General features: G+C 42.2%; 1 protein-coding gene across 4 annotated transcripts in view; it reads left to right on the forward strand.

The window, feature by feature from the left end:
• Positions 1-12,764, forward strand: part of RCL1 (RNA terminal phosphate cyclase like 1) — a 31,739-nt gene extending 18,975 nt beyond the window's left edge. For all 4 annotated transcript variants that reach the window (XM_064405180.1, XM_064405183.1, XM_064405181.1 and 1 more), the window contains 2 exons: positions 6,191-6,294; positions 12,451-12,764. In XM_064405180.1, the coding sequence (XP_064261250.1) occupies positions 6,191-6,294; positions 12,451-12,601 (255 nt within the window). In that variant the 3' untranslated portion in view covers positions 12,602-12,764. The remainder of the gene's footprint in view (positions 1-6,190; positions 6,295-12,450) is intronic.
• The last annotated feature ends 2,328 nt before the right edge of the window (positions 12,765-15,092 follow it).

The following is a 15,092-nucleotide window of genomic DNA, read 5'->3' on the forward strand; positions in this document are numbered from 1 at the left end:
GATTTCATTGATGGCTTAATTCTCAAGATGGTCTTACTTCAGTGTGGTAAGGCTTTGGTCCATTCTTCTGGGAAAAAACCCAAACCCCAAAAACCAAAATACAAACACTCTGCAATAATTTGTTACCCTTTGCATAATAGATTATTGAGTCCTGCAAATATGTACCACACAGGTAAGGGAGGAAATTGTGTGTGTCCCAAAATATAGCTAACACTCAATCAAAGCTGGGCTCAAGCTCAGAAGAAAAAACCTTTTCAAGACACTGTTGTCCAATACGCTGAGTTGTGATATTTGTATGTACATGTCAGCTGTAGTATTTGTACAATATTTAAAATGGGTGGGATTTTAAGGGACCTGTGTATATTTATCACAACTAGCTGGATCTGGCTCTGTAGTCAGTGTAAACAATAATGGCTAAACTGCCATAGACTGAATTAATACAGTCTAGAAACTGTATTCTACATTAGTAATGAGCACCAGTTATTTTGGAACAAACGTACCTTGGGTCTGACTTTGCCCATGCCATTTCTTTTGGGAGGGTTGTTTCTAATTTTTGACTCTTGAGTAAGTGGCAGGTGGATTGATAGAAAAAAACCTTGACCTCCTTGGGAATGTTAAGTCTTTTACTTGGCAGAAGTTACTGTTCAGTCATTAGATTACAAGCAATCACTTAATGTCACTGTCTGGGAACTGTCTTTGTAGGAATGGTGTTGCAAATGAGTGGTTTAGATCACTTAAATTGCTGGCAAAAGTATTGTCAAAAGCAAGTTTTTGTATAAATTTGTTGACGTGTTGCAAAGTTTGATGGCAAGGTTCACTATTACTTATTACATAGATGAAGCATGCAAAGAAATATTGGGTTAGAGTGAATCTACAATGATTTATTCAGAAAATGGGATGCAAAGAGGGTAAGGATGGAAAAGGATAAGGCTACAAAAGGAGTAAGCGAGATCCTCCTTTTGGGTCACAAAAGTGTATCCCTTGCAAAATGTAGCTTCAGACTTGTCAACAATTTGTCTAAAGAACATAGCAGCATTTAATCATTGACTATTGGAATGCTGGCACAATCAAATACTTCTATAAACTGCATGTGCACCAGTGCATACAGTATGGGAAACAAACAAGATGAGCTAAAGACCTGCATGCAGTCACAGGGCTTTGATCTTACTGTGGTGACAGAGACATGATGGGATAGTTCATGTGACTGGAATGTTCGCATTAAGGGCTACACCCTGTTCACGAGAGACAACCCTGACAGTATCGACCTCTGTCTAGGTGAGGATGATGAGCTTATGGGTCAGGATAAAAGGGCAGACTAGTAGGGGTGTTTGCTGTTGTGGGTGTTTGCTGCCTGATCAGGAGGAGAAAGTGAATGAGGCCATCCACAGGCATCTGAAGCAGCCTCAAAGTCACAGGCCCTGGTTCTTTTGGGGGACTTCAGCTCCCCTGACATCTGCTGCAGAGCCAGCACAGTGAAACACAAACAGCCCAGGAGGTTCCTGGAAAGCACAGATGACAATTTCCTGACACAGGTAGTGGAGGATCCCCCAGGCAATGGTGTGCTAACAAACAGAGAAGGCCTTGCTGGAGGTGTGACCATGAGAGTGTGGAATTCAGTTCCATATGAGGAGAAAGCAGGGCATCCACAGACTTCAGGAGAGCTAACTTTAGCTTCTGCAGGGAGATCTTCATGGAGAATGTCATGAGAACAAGCCCCACAGGGTCCAAGAGACCCTGAGGGGTCCAAGAGAGATGGTTGACTTCAAGGATCGCTTCCTCCAGGCTCAAGAACAATGCTTTCAAATGTGCAAGAAATTGGGCAAAGGGGAAGAGAGCTGATGGATAAATAAAGAACTTCTCTCATTACCAAGGGTAAGCAGGAATTACACAGGAACTGCAAGCAAGGTCAGGTTACTTGGAATTAATACAGAGAGGTTGTCAGAGTATTTAGAAAAGAGACAAGGGAAGCCAAGATCCACCTGGAATTAAGTCTGGCAAAGAATGTCAAAGACAACAAGAAAGGATTTTTCAAATACATCTATAACAAAAGGAAAAGGATAGCATGGGCCTGATATTAATGGAAGTGGGGCCCTATTAACAGAGGACACAGCAGGCAGAGTTAGTGAATGCTGCCTTTGCATCGGTCGTCACTGACAAGACCAGCCCTCAGGGATCTCTGACCCTGGAGACTAGGGAGCAGGAAGGGTTGAAGAAAGACTTTCCCTTGCTCAAGGAGGACTGAGCTGGAGTCAGGCAAACCTGGCATCCTCAAGTCCATGGGCCCTGATGGAATGCACCCAGAGGTGCTGAGAGAGCTGATGGACACCAAGGTGGGCAATTACAACCATCTTTCAAATGCTGAGGTGATCAGGAGAAGTGCCTGAGGACTGGAAGGAAGCAAACGTCACACTGGACATAAAAATTGAAAGAAGGACCCAGGAAGCTACCAGATAGTCAGCCTCACATCAGTCCTTGGAAGGGTGATTCTGGGGGCAATTTCTATCCAAATGGAGGACAAGAAAGTGAACAGGAGTAGTCAGCATGGATTCATTAAAGGTAAATCATACTTGACTGACCTGCTTCTCTTCTATCATGAAACATCATGAATGGATGAGGGAAAAACAGTGGATATTTTTTACCTTGACTTCAGTTTTCAACACTGTCTCTCACAACATCCTCACAAGCAAACTCAGGAAGTGTGGATTAGGTGAGTGGACAGGGAGGTGCATTAAGAACCAGCTGAATGGGAGATCCCAGGGGGTTGTAATCAGTAGTGCAGGCTCTGGCTGGAGGCCTGTCACTGGTGGTGTCCCCCAGGGTTCAATACTGAGTTCACTCACGACACAGAGCTGGGAGCAGTGGCCAGTAGCCCAGAGGGCCATGCAGCCCTTCAGAGGGGCCTCAACAGGGTGGAGAGATGGGCAGAAAAGAACTCCTGAAACTCAGCAAAGGTGAGTGCAGGATCCTGCATGTGGGGAAAAATAATCCTGGGCACTTGCAGAGGCTGGGAACTGAGGCACTGGGGAGTAGGTCTCTGTGTCCTGGGGGACAACATTCTGTTGGACAACATGCTCCAGGAGCCAGCAGTGTGTCCTGGTGGCCAAGAAGGCAAATGATACCCTGGAGTGCATTAGGAAGAGCACTAACAGCAGGTTGAGGGAGTTGATCCTGCTCTTCTACTCAGCCCTGGTGAGGCTACATTTGGAATGCTGTGTTCAGTTCTCAGGACAAGAGAGACATGGTGTTCCTGGAGCAAGTCTAGAGGAGATGACAAAGATGAATAAAGCACTGGAGCATCTCTATTATGAAGAAAGGCTAAGTGAGCTGCACCTGTTTGGTGTTGAAAAGAGGCGACTGTGTGGAGACCTTATTGATACATCTGAAGGGAGGGTGCCAGGAAGATGGTTCCAAGCTCTTCTTGGTGGTGCCAAATATCAGGGAAAGAGCCAACAGACAGAAACCGATGCACAGGAAGTTCCACCTAGTTATGAGGAAGATATTTTTACATATCCTTTACAGTGCAGGTGATTGCACTCTGGACCAGGTTGCCCAGCAAGGTTGTGGAGTCTCACACACTGGAGATACTCAAGAACAGTCTGGATGCAATCCTGTGCCATGTACTCTTGGGCGATCCTGCTTGAGCAGGGAGGTTGGTCCAGCTGACCTGCTGTGATCCCTTCCAGTCTTAACCATTCTGTGATTCTGTGACTAACATTTACAAAATGATTCAGTAAGATTTTCTATAAGCTCAGTAACAACTTAGTTGAAAAATTAAAGAGATGGCAACATTCATACTACGCTTGCTGTAGTATATTTAAATCAATTCATACATGAACACACATAGAGATAAAGATGTATATAAAAAGGTTAAAAATTCCCCTCAAGTTTAGTAAAATATGTCAGATGGCTTTGTACCACTTGAGGAGTTAAGTTTTGAGGGTTGAGTGTATCAGTGCAGGCCCTGTCAACAACTTTTGGTGATTGCTCCCCAAGTACTGAAGACTTGAGGGCTGTTGAGCTTCAAGAGGTGTACCACTTCAGGGGAGGTGCTGGTGCAGCTTTCTGTAGCCTTGGAGAACTCAAAGGCCCTCACTTAGTACTGCTGCCAGTAGGGTTGTGAGATGCTTGGCTTTAGCCTTCTGTCATTCTCTGTTCTGTCTGCAGTCGGGGTCAGTTGTTAGTGGAATTTTCATCAAAAGGTGCAGTAACAATAGTATAGTTCCACCTGGGCTATGATTTAGACAAAAATAATGTTCCAAGACTGTCTGTTAGAAAACAGCAGTTTGTTAGCCAGAACTTCCTAGGAGCAGACTGTTTCTGGTAAGCTAAAAAGGAGCTTAACTGCCCAGGAGGCATTAATCAAGGTCAATGTCTAATGAGAATTCCTGAGGAGATGGTAGAGTGGCTCAAGGGAACACTGCCACAAATGGGCATACCAGATCACTACTGCACAGCAGTACTGGGGATGACTGACTCACTGCAGCAAGGAAGTTTATGTAAGTACTTAGGACCTGATGGATGCATTGTGGTTTGATTTATTTCTTAGGACATGGTTGTCTCCATGCTGATTGAAGCTTTTGTATGAATTGGGTTATAAAAGTAGATACCTTATAATGTTTTCAGCTGTAGAGAAACAAAACAAGCTCAGAAAATGCTCCATCCAAGTAGAAGGAGCATTACTACTTTACTTATTTACTAATTACTAATCAAACTACATGTACAGAAAGTAAAGTGTCAGGAATACTCCTTACCAAACTCTTATCTGCTTTGGTATATGTTTCTCCTTGGCAAATACGACTGGTGAGATCTGCGGCTTTAGATTGCACCAGCAAATTTTGCAAGTCCCCTGTTCATTCAAGATAAAGCAAAATTTTTATCAGTCCTGTAGGCGGCATTAGGTTGAGTATGTGGACTTCATTTTGGTTATGGCAAGTTCGCACAGTCAAGAGGGCAAGTACTGCTATAAGAGCATGTTTTAGGAGTTGGGTCATGGTAGTGAATGTAACAGAGCTACTTATTTTGCTGTGCTGTAGTTTGTTGCATGTAATGCACAGACTTTTTTTTCCAGAAGAATAGAGCTGCAGTTTGTCACACAGAAGCAAGGCCATCTTGAGAATTAAGTCTTCAGTATCCCTCCTTGGAAAGGCTCTGCCTTTCTGCCTGTCACTGAGTAAATGTGCTGTGGTTGTCACGTTGGCTGATTCCCTTAATCTATGTAGTCCAAAATATATTTTCTCCCTTGCCTTCTTGGATAGTGTTATGTCTTAAAATTATGATAGGTTACCTTCCTTGTTAACAAAGGTAACTGTCAGTTTACCTCATTAGAGAATTTGGTTTTAAAAAGGCAAGGTTTTAGTTTCAGTCTCTCCAGAGAGCCTATTCAGAGGACTTAGCATTAGGCCTGATGCAGCAGAAAACTGTTCAGATAGATTTCATATGGCTAGTCTCTACAGCAGCCTTGACTGAAAGTATTTCTTTAATTTTATATTCCAGCTTTGTAAACAATTCTTATTTCTAATTCTAGCCTTCCAGTTCTAATTAATGTATGCATCATGGTAAACACCTTCCACATACAGAACTATTTACCTTGCATATGACTTAATACAGTCAAATATGTAAAAGAGTATGTGTGGTTCTACTTAATTTTATGTAGGGCTCTTTCACTTAGCAATAAAAAAATAATCTTCTATTTTAATTATAGAGGGGAAATGTTTTACAAGTGTAAACTCGCAAAAGTTGGCAGCAAGGGTTTTTGTGGATAAGTGCTAAATAACTTTTAACTTGCTGTTTTGCACCTGCTAACATTGAACTATTTGTCCAAATGTAACTGTTACCATAAAGTGCTGGAATTCATGGATCTTCAGATGCATGTGAACTAGAACTAATACCTCTTTTCAATTTACTGCAAAGAAATTCTTCAGTGTTTACATTCTGAGGTATTAAAACAGATTAGGAGGGATATTTAATGTGCCTTTCTTGTGGGTTTTGTTTTAGTTCTCTTCTTTTCCCAGCCTGCCATATGAAATTAATTTGTCATCGTTAAAAGAATGTAGATTTTTATCTCCTTGGCCCTTAAAAATTGGGAGTGGTATTTCACCCCTTTAAGTCTATCTTTTGCCTTTGTTACTCTCCTCCCATCCCAGTTTCTGGTTTGTACAGAGATTAATTATTAAAACATTTTGGTTTGCAGGGAGGCTGTGTGGATTCAACAAATCAGAGCCTTGCTTTGCTCCTTATGACCCTTGGACAGCGGGATGTTTCCAAAGTCCTGTTGGGACCTCTGTCTCCATACACGTAAGTTGTTTTGTTCAGTTCAGTTACACAGTCTTGTTTTAATTCACTAGTTTTATTGCACAGCTATTTTTATATATGGAAGACTTTGCCTATGGTAACAAATAGAACAACTTGTACCTGACTTCAAATGAGGAAAGTGGTGTAAGTTGCCTAGGGTTTGTTTCTACATATTGGATGAGTCCCTTACTGTTCTATATTTTTCCTGTTTCTGAGAATTGCAGATACAGGGTTTATTGATGGTTCTTGATGTGGAATGTATGTGTACATCAGTTGGCTTTTTGTTCCCCAGTGTACACTAGTATGTTTTCCCTGGTGATCTCTCTGTAGCTGTGTCGTTAAATGTCTTATTTCAAATGGCTAGCCAAACTCTAAAGGTGTGATTTTTCCTGTGAAACAGCTTAAAACTTAAATTCATGGAGCTATGTGCTATTTCAAGGTTTTATTGGGCAGCAGAATCCTATCTAGTCCTTTAGTCTCAGTTTTTACTAAAGCTTTGTCTGTAGCTGGTAGTTGTCTAGGGGATAGAAAATAAATTAATTGCTTATATTGCTAGTTGTAAACATAGGTTACAGAGTCACAGAATCATCACGGTTTGAAAAGATGTCTAAGATCAAGTCCAACTTTTGACTGAACACTATTTCTCTACTAGACCATAGTGCTAGATCTGGTTGTTTCTTTAACACATCCACAGACTGTGACTCCACCACCACCATGGGTGGCCCATTTCAATTATTAACGGCCCTTGCAGTGAAAAAACTTTTCCTGATATCCAACCTGAACCTACACTGGTGCAGCTTGAGGCCATTTCCTCTAATCCTGTCACTTATTGCCTGGGAGAAGAGACCAAACCCTCACCTGTCTACAACCTTCTTTCAGGCAGTTGTAGACAGCAATAAGGTATCCCCTGAGCCTCCTTTTTTCTCCAGGCTAAACACCCCAAGCTCCCTCAGGTGTTCCTCCCAAGACTTGTACTCCAGACCCTTCCCCAGCCCTGTTGCCCTTCTCTGGACATGCTCCTGCACCTCAATGTCTGTCTTGTACTGAGATGCCCAAAACTGAGCACAGGATTTGAGGTGTGGCCTCACCTGTGCTGAGTACAGGGGACAATCCCTGCCCTGCTCCTGCTGGCCACACCATTGCTGGTCCAGGCCAGGATGCCATTGGCCTTCTTGGCCACCTGGGCCCTGCTGGCTCATGTTCAGCTGCTGTCAGCAGCATCCCCAGCTCCTTTTCCTGTGGCAGCTTTGCAGCCACTCTGCCCCAGCCTGTGGCACTGCCTGGGGTTGCTGTGACCCCAGGGCAGGAGCCAGCACTGGCCTTGTTGAACCTCACACCACTGGCCTTGGCCCATGGATCCAGCCCGTCCAGATCCCTCTGCAGAGCCTTCCTGCCCTCCAGCAGATGAGCATTCTCTCCCAGCTTGGTGTCACCTGCAAACTGACTGAGGGTGCCCTCAATCCCCTCCTCCATGTCACTGATGAAGATATTAAACAGAACTGGCCCCAGTGCTGAGCCCTGGGGAACACCACTGGCCACTGGCCACCAGCTGGATGTAACTCCATGCACCACCACGCTCTGGGCCCAGCCATATGAACAGTTTTTTACTTAGTAAGAGGGTACCCATCCAATCCATGGGCTATCACTATAGTTCCCTGGGTCTTCCTTCTGACCCTGCTGGTATGAGCATCACACTGGCCAACTTCCAGTCCTCTGGGACTTGCTCAGTTAGCTAGGACTGATGCTACATGAGGGAGATTTTCTTGGTGAGTGCTTCTGCTTGCTCCCTCAGTACCCTTGAATGAATTCCATCCCATAGAATTCTGAGTGTCTAAATGGCTCAGTACTTCCCTGTGTATTTCAGAAGATCTATTCTCCCTGTACCCCAGCTAGGAGGCTAGTTACCCTTAGGATGAGTCTTACTGTTAAAGACTGAGGCAAAGACGACACTGAGGGCCTCAGTCTTTTCCTCATCCTTGATGACAATCTTCCCTTCCACATCCAGTAAAGCATGGAGATTTTCCATGGCTTTCCTTTAGTTTTTAATGTATTTATAAAAACAACTTTTATTATGTTTCACAGCAGTGGCCTAATTGAGTTCTAAGAGAAACTGGTTAGAGAAGCAAATTATGAAAAAAAAAATTATCAAAACAAGTTTATCAAAACAATTTTTCAAAAATTTAATTTTTCAGACTTGCAAGGGATTTATTAGATCACAGTTATTTCTAGAGACTGAGCAGTTATTCGTTAGTCAAATGAAGGGAGGTTTGTTTGTCTGGCAATGGCATCAAACAATAAGAGTATGAACTGTCCTTTTTCGGTTATCATGGTACCGGTGCTGTATACGTGAAAGGTACAGTACTGTGATAACTGAAGAATGGTGGTGCCATCACATGAGAGCTAAAAATTACCTAACTGCTCTTCTCAACTCCTGATACCTTGGAAACAACATTCATCAGATTTTGAGGGGAAGACAGGGAAGTGTCCCATTGCACAAAGGGGAAGTAATCCTCTGTAAAGTAAGTATTCATGTGAAATGTTTCAGAAAAGTAGATAATAGTGTTTGAAGTGCACACTTAAGCATATGAGATAATCCAATCACTTGTCATTGTATTTTTTAAATTTTTTACTCTTTTTTTGTTCTGTGAAAATCAAGCAAATGCACTAGTTTATTTTGTGAGCAGGCTGAGTTGAAGTTGGTGGGTTGTCACTTCTTCCAAGCTAGGTGTATGCAGCAGGGATAAAGGTCAGGAGTACACATACTGTAGCAGCACATTGTAAACTCTATGATTCTGTGAGAATCTGTGACTCATCAATCCTATGAGGATCTGTTCAGATAGAATGCAGCTTTTTATGCATTCAACAACTAGGGCTTTTTATGCGCTCAGCTAGGGCTGTTTATAAAGGACTGGTTAATTTGGCTCCTAAAGCAACTCATTGGTTACACAGGCTTATTAAGTGAATTGCAGTATTGTCATGTTCCATGTCCTTGTCCCTTCTTTTTTATCAGAGCTGTGACATCTCTGTATCTAGCATTTTCACCCTACAGAATCTGAAATTATTTAAAAGCTATGTTATTGGCATTCCTGTCCATCATGAATGTGACAGTTCAGCTGGCTGCTGAGAGCATCACATGGGGACAAAATGCTTTGGAACATATCCATTAGAATGAGGAAACTTCTTATTTCCACAGGAGACATCCATTGCCTCAGCTAATAATGGGGAGTGGAAATGCAGGCAACACCATGAGGTTGTTCATTCAGGGCTGTCCTGAGTGACAATGGAGCTAACAGTCTGCATGACCAGCAGCTGCTCTGCATTACCCCTTTCTTAGTATCCATATTTCACAGAAATAAGTGCCTTTCTGTCACGCTGAGCTTAAAATCAAATGCAGGGTGCTGGCCATCCCACTAACTCACAGGGGTCAGTCTGGCACGACAGACCTGTCTGCATGCAGGTGGATCAGCAGGAGCCAGGGGTATATGAAGGACAGCAACTGGAAAATCTGTTGTGCCCCAAAAACCTGGGTGTCCCAATCCATGGCTTTGCAAGGCTTCAAGAGGTAGGGTTAGGCTGCCTCTGCCCAGCCAAGCTGACACTTGCAGTTGCTCCCCTGACTGGGGATGCCCACCCCCTGCTCCTCAGTTTGTCTCCTCCTGGGAAGGTCTCTGGCAGGACTCAGGAGAGCCGTGCTGGGGCTGCCACTGCTAGCAGGCAAAGCCCTCTGCAGGCCCCAGTGCTACTGAATCAAGAATGGACTGCTGGTGCACAGGTCTTCTCTCACACTGGTCTGTTAGGTGGTTGCTTTGCCCAATGTGTGAAGTTCTTGTGTACTTCTTGGTAACTCTTAGCAGGCTTTGGGGAAAAGATAGCACTTAGATAAACAGGCCTTTTACTCTTGTTGTTTTTGGCTGCAAGGCCTCCACTGTGGCTTAGCTGTCCCTGCACCTAAGGAGCAGCTCTGTTCAGCTGCTGCCTTGTTCTTGACTGAACACAGAGTGTAAATTTTCAGCAAAATAAACCTTCTTTGTACCTTTCACCCCCTCCCTCAGTCCTCCAGCCTGTGCCTGTGTGGTTGGCACAGCCTGCGCTGTTATTTGAGGTGCCTACCCGCCACCCAGACCAACCTCAGAGCTAATACAAGCCTGCTTTCTGTCATGAACCCCTACTTTCCTGCCTCTTTCACTTCTATTTTCAGGGATTATACCACTTGTGCTTCCACTGCTACAAGACAATGCTGGCCTTTTGCTGCTTCTACATTCTCCCCTGGTGTCCCCAGGCAGCCTTCCCTTTGCTCACACCCTAGAGAGCCTTTCCCATGTACGTAGGGGCTGATATTTTTCTCACTCTGCCTTTATTCAAAAGGGAGCAGAGGCAGAGATGCAGGGTAGCCCAGCTATGTGCAAAGACAAGTATGGGCTGAAGTGATCCCACCAACATGTTGCAGATCATGATCACCTTTTAGGATTTTTCCCTGAGTCTCTGGCTCCATATGGCCTCTGTCATTTTTACAATTTATTCTGTGCCCTCCTTGCAGTTTAGCATGCCACTCCTGATGTTTTGGGCTTGGCTGCTTTCTTGTCACACTGCCAGAGGCTCTGAAAAGACCCAGCTAAGGAGAAGGCTGATACAGAGCTTGTTGTCTGTCAGCTTTATTGAAGCATTTGTGCTAGCATATGCCCTTTTGGCTACTATAGCTGCAACCAGAAACCTTGCAACTGGGGAGGCATGGAAGAAAACGTGCTTTTCAGTTCTTCATTTCAACTGTTAGTCCATTTGAGAGATGAGAAAGCTGGTGTCTGTGCTGAGGCAAGTTATCAGTCCAGGAAGGTACAGAAGAAAGTATACCTAGCATTGGGAGCAATGTTCCCACATTCACCCTTCAGAGGTATTTAGCAGATTGCCCCAGAAATAAGTAAGATCATCCCAAGCACACACCAGTAGAGGTAACACAGCCTCTCTTTTTCCAGCCCCTGCCATTTTCCTCTTCTCCCATGCATATATCTGAGTGCAGGAATAGCAGCATGCCCAGCAATTTTGCTCCTGCAATTTTCCTTCTACTGCTTCACAAATTCTGTGAATAGGAGCTGCCAAGAAGTTTCAGGGGCCTCATGATGCCACAGTGGGGACAGACTTAGGCTTTTGTTCTCCTTCTTCCCATTTTGTGGATACCTACTCTTGATTTGTTATAATGATCTATGTGTGATTAGCTTGCAATTATGCTTTCAGCATGTATAGCAGACAAGCCAATGTGTGACCTGGATGTCCACATTCCATTTCTTTAAACTAAGAAAGGCGTATACCAGTTGCTGGAGGAGATGAAATCTTTGTTCAAGACTGCAGACTTGCTTGTGGCCATGACTGGAAGAGTCCAAACTTCTGTCAGAAGCAATTACAAATTTTCTTTTGTAGTCTTTTGGAGCAGTTGCATGTTCCCTCTTTCAGAGAAGCCAGTAAAAATGTTTTCTTGGATATTTTTGGTTTTTTCCTTTTTTATAGTTTTTCATGTTACTTACCCTCCAGTCAGTGTTTGTTTAGGATCAGTGTGATTGTTCAGTTTCTTGTTGCCTTTCTGTCTGAAATAATGAAAGGAATTTGTTTTTTCTGAAAATGAGAAAACAGGAAGAATTCTGAGTCTGATTGTAATCCTAATGAAACATTTAACTGAGAAGTGAGGAGGATAGTAATCAGTCAGAAATCAAACACATGCTTTGGGATCTCTCTTAAAGTATGCCCCCAATCTTTTGGCTGTGCCTGTTTATGTTTTATTTCTACTTTAAACATTGGGCAGGGGAAAGGAGAATCACAGGTTGGTATGGGGTTCATATAGCCCTGATGAAGAGTCAGCATCACGGGTACATAACTTGCCTAGCTATATTTCTCTCCTTTCTTTCTTCTTCTCTCACCATTTTGTCTTGCTGTATTACCAGGCATTCCTCTCTCTGCTTATACAGAGAGTGCAGAGGTTTCAGGAGGGGCCACTAGCTGCTTCTACAACACAAATGAGAACAATGTTTGGAGGTTGTAGCACTGTTTTTCTATACTAAGCGATATTTTCTTACTTTATTCACCATGATCATTGCTTGAATCTGTGTTGGTACATAATGCTATGGGACTTTCTGTTTTGTTTCTTAAATGGTATTATTTTCTCTCATTCAGAATTGAGTTTCTGCGACACCTCAGAAGCTTCTTCCAGATCATGTTTAAAATTGAAACAAAGACCTCTGAGGAAGAGCACATGGGCGGGGAGAAAGTCTTAATGACATGTGTTGGCATTGGATTTTGCAACCTCAGTAAAACTATAAGATAAAAAACATCTACAGACACCGTGAAAGACAGAAAATGCTGCAAAGATCTAATAAACCCTACCTGTCTCTGTACTTACTCTGGCGCAGGGAGACCTGTGATGATTCCAGTGTGGGGTTACCCAAGCTCACTGCATGTAAACAATAAAGCTGACTTCAGACTATTTAGATCTGTGCTATTTATAAATGCAATGCCAGTATTCTGTGCTGCTTGGAGTGGCTCTCTGGAGTCTCAGCTGACTTGGGACTCTTTGCACTGTATTCCCCTGAATGGGACACAAGTGCGTCATGTCACTGTGCTCTCAGGCCTTAATGAGGTGAGTGCTCTGGTTTTATGTATTTACTGATTTCACTTGTAGCTTTTTCTGATAGAGAAAGAGACAGAGAGGGAAAACAAAAACAAGCTTTACATTGCGAAACAAATGATCACAACAGAAATATCAGATTATTGAGGTAATTGCAGAGATAATATTGGCATGAAAATTCAAGTAAAGGTATGACAGCAATTCTTTGTTTATACATTGTGTGTGTGTAGAATTTGTCAGATGCTCCACTCCTGTTTACATTTACTAAATTCACAGAATTACAAAATAGTCTGAGTTGGAAAGGACCCAGAAGGATCACTGAGCCCAACTCTTAAGTTAATGGCCTATACAGGGATGAAATCCATGACCTTGGCATTATTAGCGCCATGCTTTAACCAGCTGAGCTCATCTCAGGGTTGCAGTTTCAAAGGAAGAATAAAATATCTGTCTTTTATTTTTCCTAATGTTGGAATACTGTAGAAGAGACCACAGCCTAGACTGACTTATTTTAGCCTCTTTTGCAAAGATGGGTATGGGAGGAGAAACCTTCATGGCAGCTTTTGACTTATCACATACATTCTTTTTAGGCTTGTTTGACATGTTATACACGTGTCTTACAATTAGTTGTTAGAAGTAGCAAAAATAGCTGTACTCTTTGAGAAAGAAAAAGATATTTAGTTCCACCATCATATTTTGCGAATCTGCTCCCTTTTTAAATTGCCAATAATGCTGTGTGGAATGGATTGACAGATGCAAAAAAGTTTCTGCCAGGTTGTAGATATTTACCCATTAAAGGCTTCTGGTAGATTCCAGGCGAACCTGTTGAAGTTAATGCTGAACTCCTTACACAAGGGAGGAAATTTACATTTGACTTCAGATTATCCTTCATGTGTCTGGAGGAATATAAAACTTGTCAAAAGCTGGTATATAGAGAGCAGATACTAGTGACTGTGTTAAAATGGTTTCACAAACTTTATCTGATGCCACTGTAAAGTGGGCATTACCCACTTTAGTAAGTAGTATGAAGAATATATATTAGACCCAAAAAGGACTTGGATAGAGGTTTGATATTTGATCACTGTTTTGTTAACTTTTGCAGGCCATGTGAGTAATTTTTTTACTGTACTTTGTTCTTGTTGCAATCTGTCAGATATGATATGAAAAAATAAAGGTTTTTTTTCCTAAGTAAGGTTTTATTTCCCTTTAAAGCAAAACAGACAATAATGGGGGGGGAGAAGCCTTGAAGTCTTTTCTCAGCCCATCATAACATAAATGGCTATCTTGAACTGATACATCAAAAAAACAACTTTGGGAGTTTCCAGAGAAGGAGGAAGGAAAAGGGTGAAGCCATTCTTATAATTTATTAGATTTCCAAAATTTGACTTGCAGCCAAGAAAATCCTAAATATAACAATAGGATGTAAAATAAAATAACTTGATTATATTTTTTACATTTCAAGTTAGAAAAAGGAATATAGGCCTGAAAGAATCTACCTTGCTGCCCTCTGTAACTATGTAGTGAGAAAACTAGAAATTTCATGAATTAAAATTATCCAAAATACAAGGCACCACTGATCCAAAAGGTGAAATGTACAAACTAAAATTAAAAGCCACTACAATAGAAATATAAAGCTTACAATAGTTAAAGATTCAAGTTTGTGCCACAGGTCCAGTTTCCAAAAATTGCTTAAATGAAAATTTGCAAGTATTGTCACAATTTCAAAAATGAAAAGTTTTATTCTTTTTAAGCTTAACTATAAAGCTGTGAATTTTTCCACATGTTCCAGTTGCATCAGGCATAGAGAGGGCAATAAGTTGCCCAAGCAGCAGATACTATGTTACACAATTACCTGTACTTAACCTTAGTGTTAAGATTGGACTGGTAAGCCTTAGCCCTGCTGCAAATTGAATAGCTCTACAGCACACTATTTGCTGCAACAACTCAGATCCTCTGAATTTGCTTGTTGCTTTTCAGAGAAAAAGAATGGTGTATGAAACTAATAAGTTTTTCCAGAACAGTCACTCTTTGGAGAAATATTAATTCCAGAGGAGGTTTTAGGTAAGAATTTTCTTAAAATTATATGGCCTTCATGTTCTGGGAAGAGTACTTATTAGAAGGAAATCCTGCAGATAAAAGCTGTTTGTTTATCAGCAAAACAGCAACTGACATCTGTTTTGGTGGTCTGATCACA

This window comes from Passer domesticus, chromosome Z (assembly GCF_036417665.1).
Source record: "Passer domesticus isolate bPasDom1 chromosome Z, bPasDom1.hap1, whole genome shotgun sequence".
NCBI lineage: Eukaryota > Metazoa > Chordata > Aves > Passeriformes > Passeridae > Passer > Passer domesticus.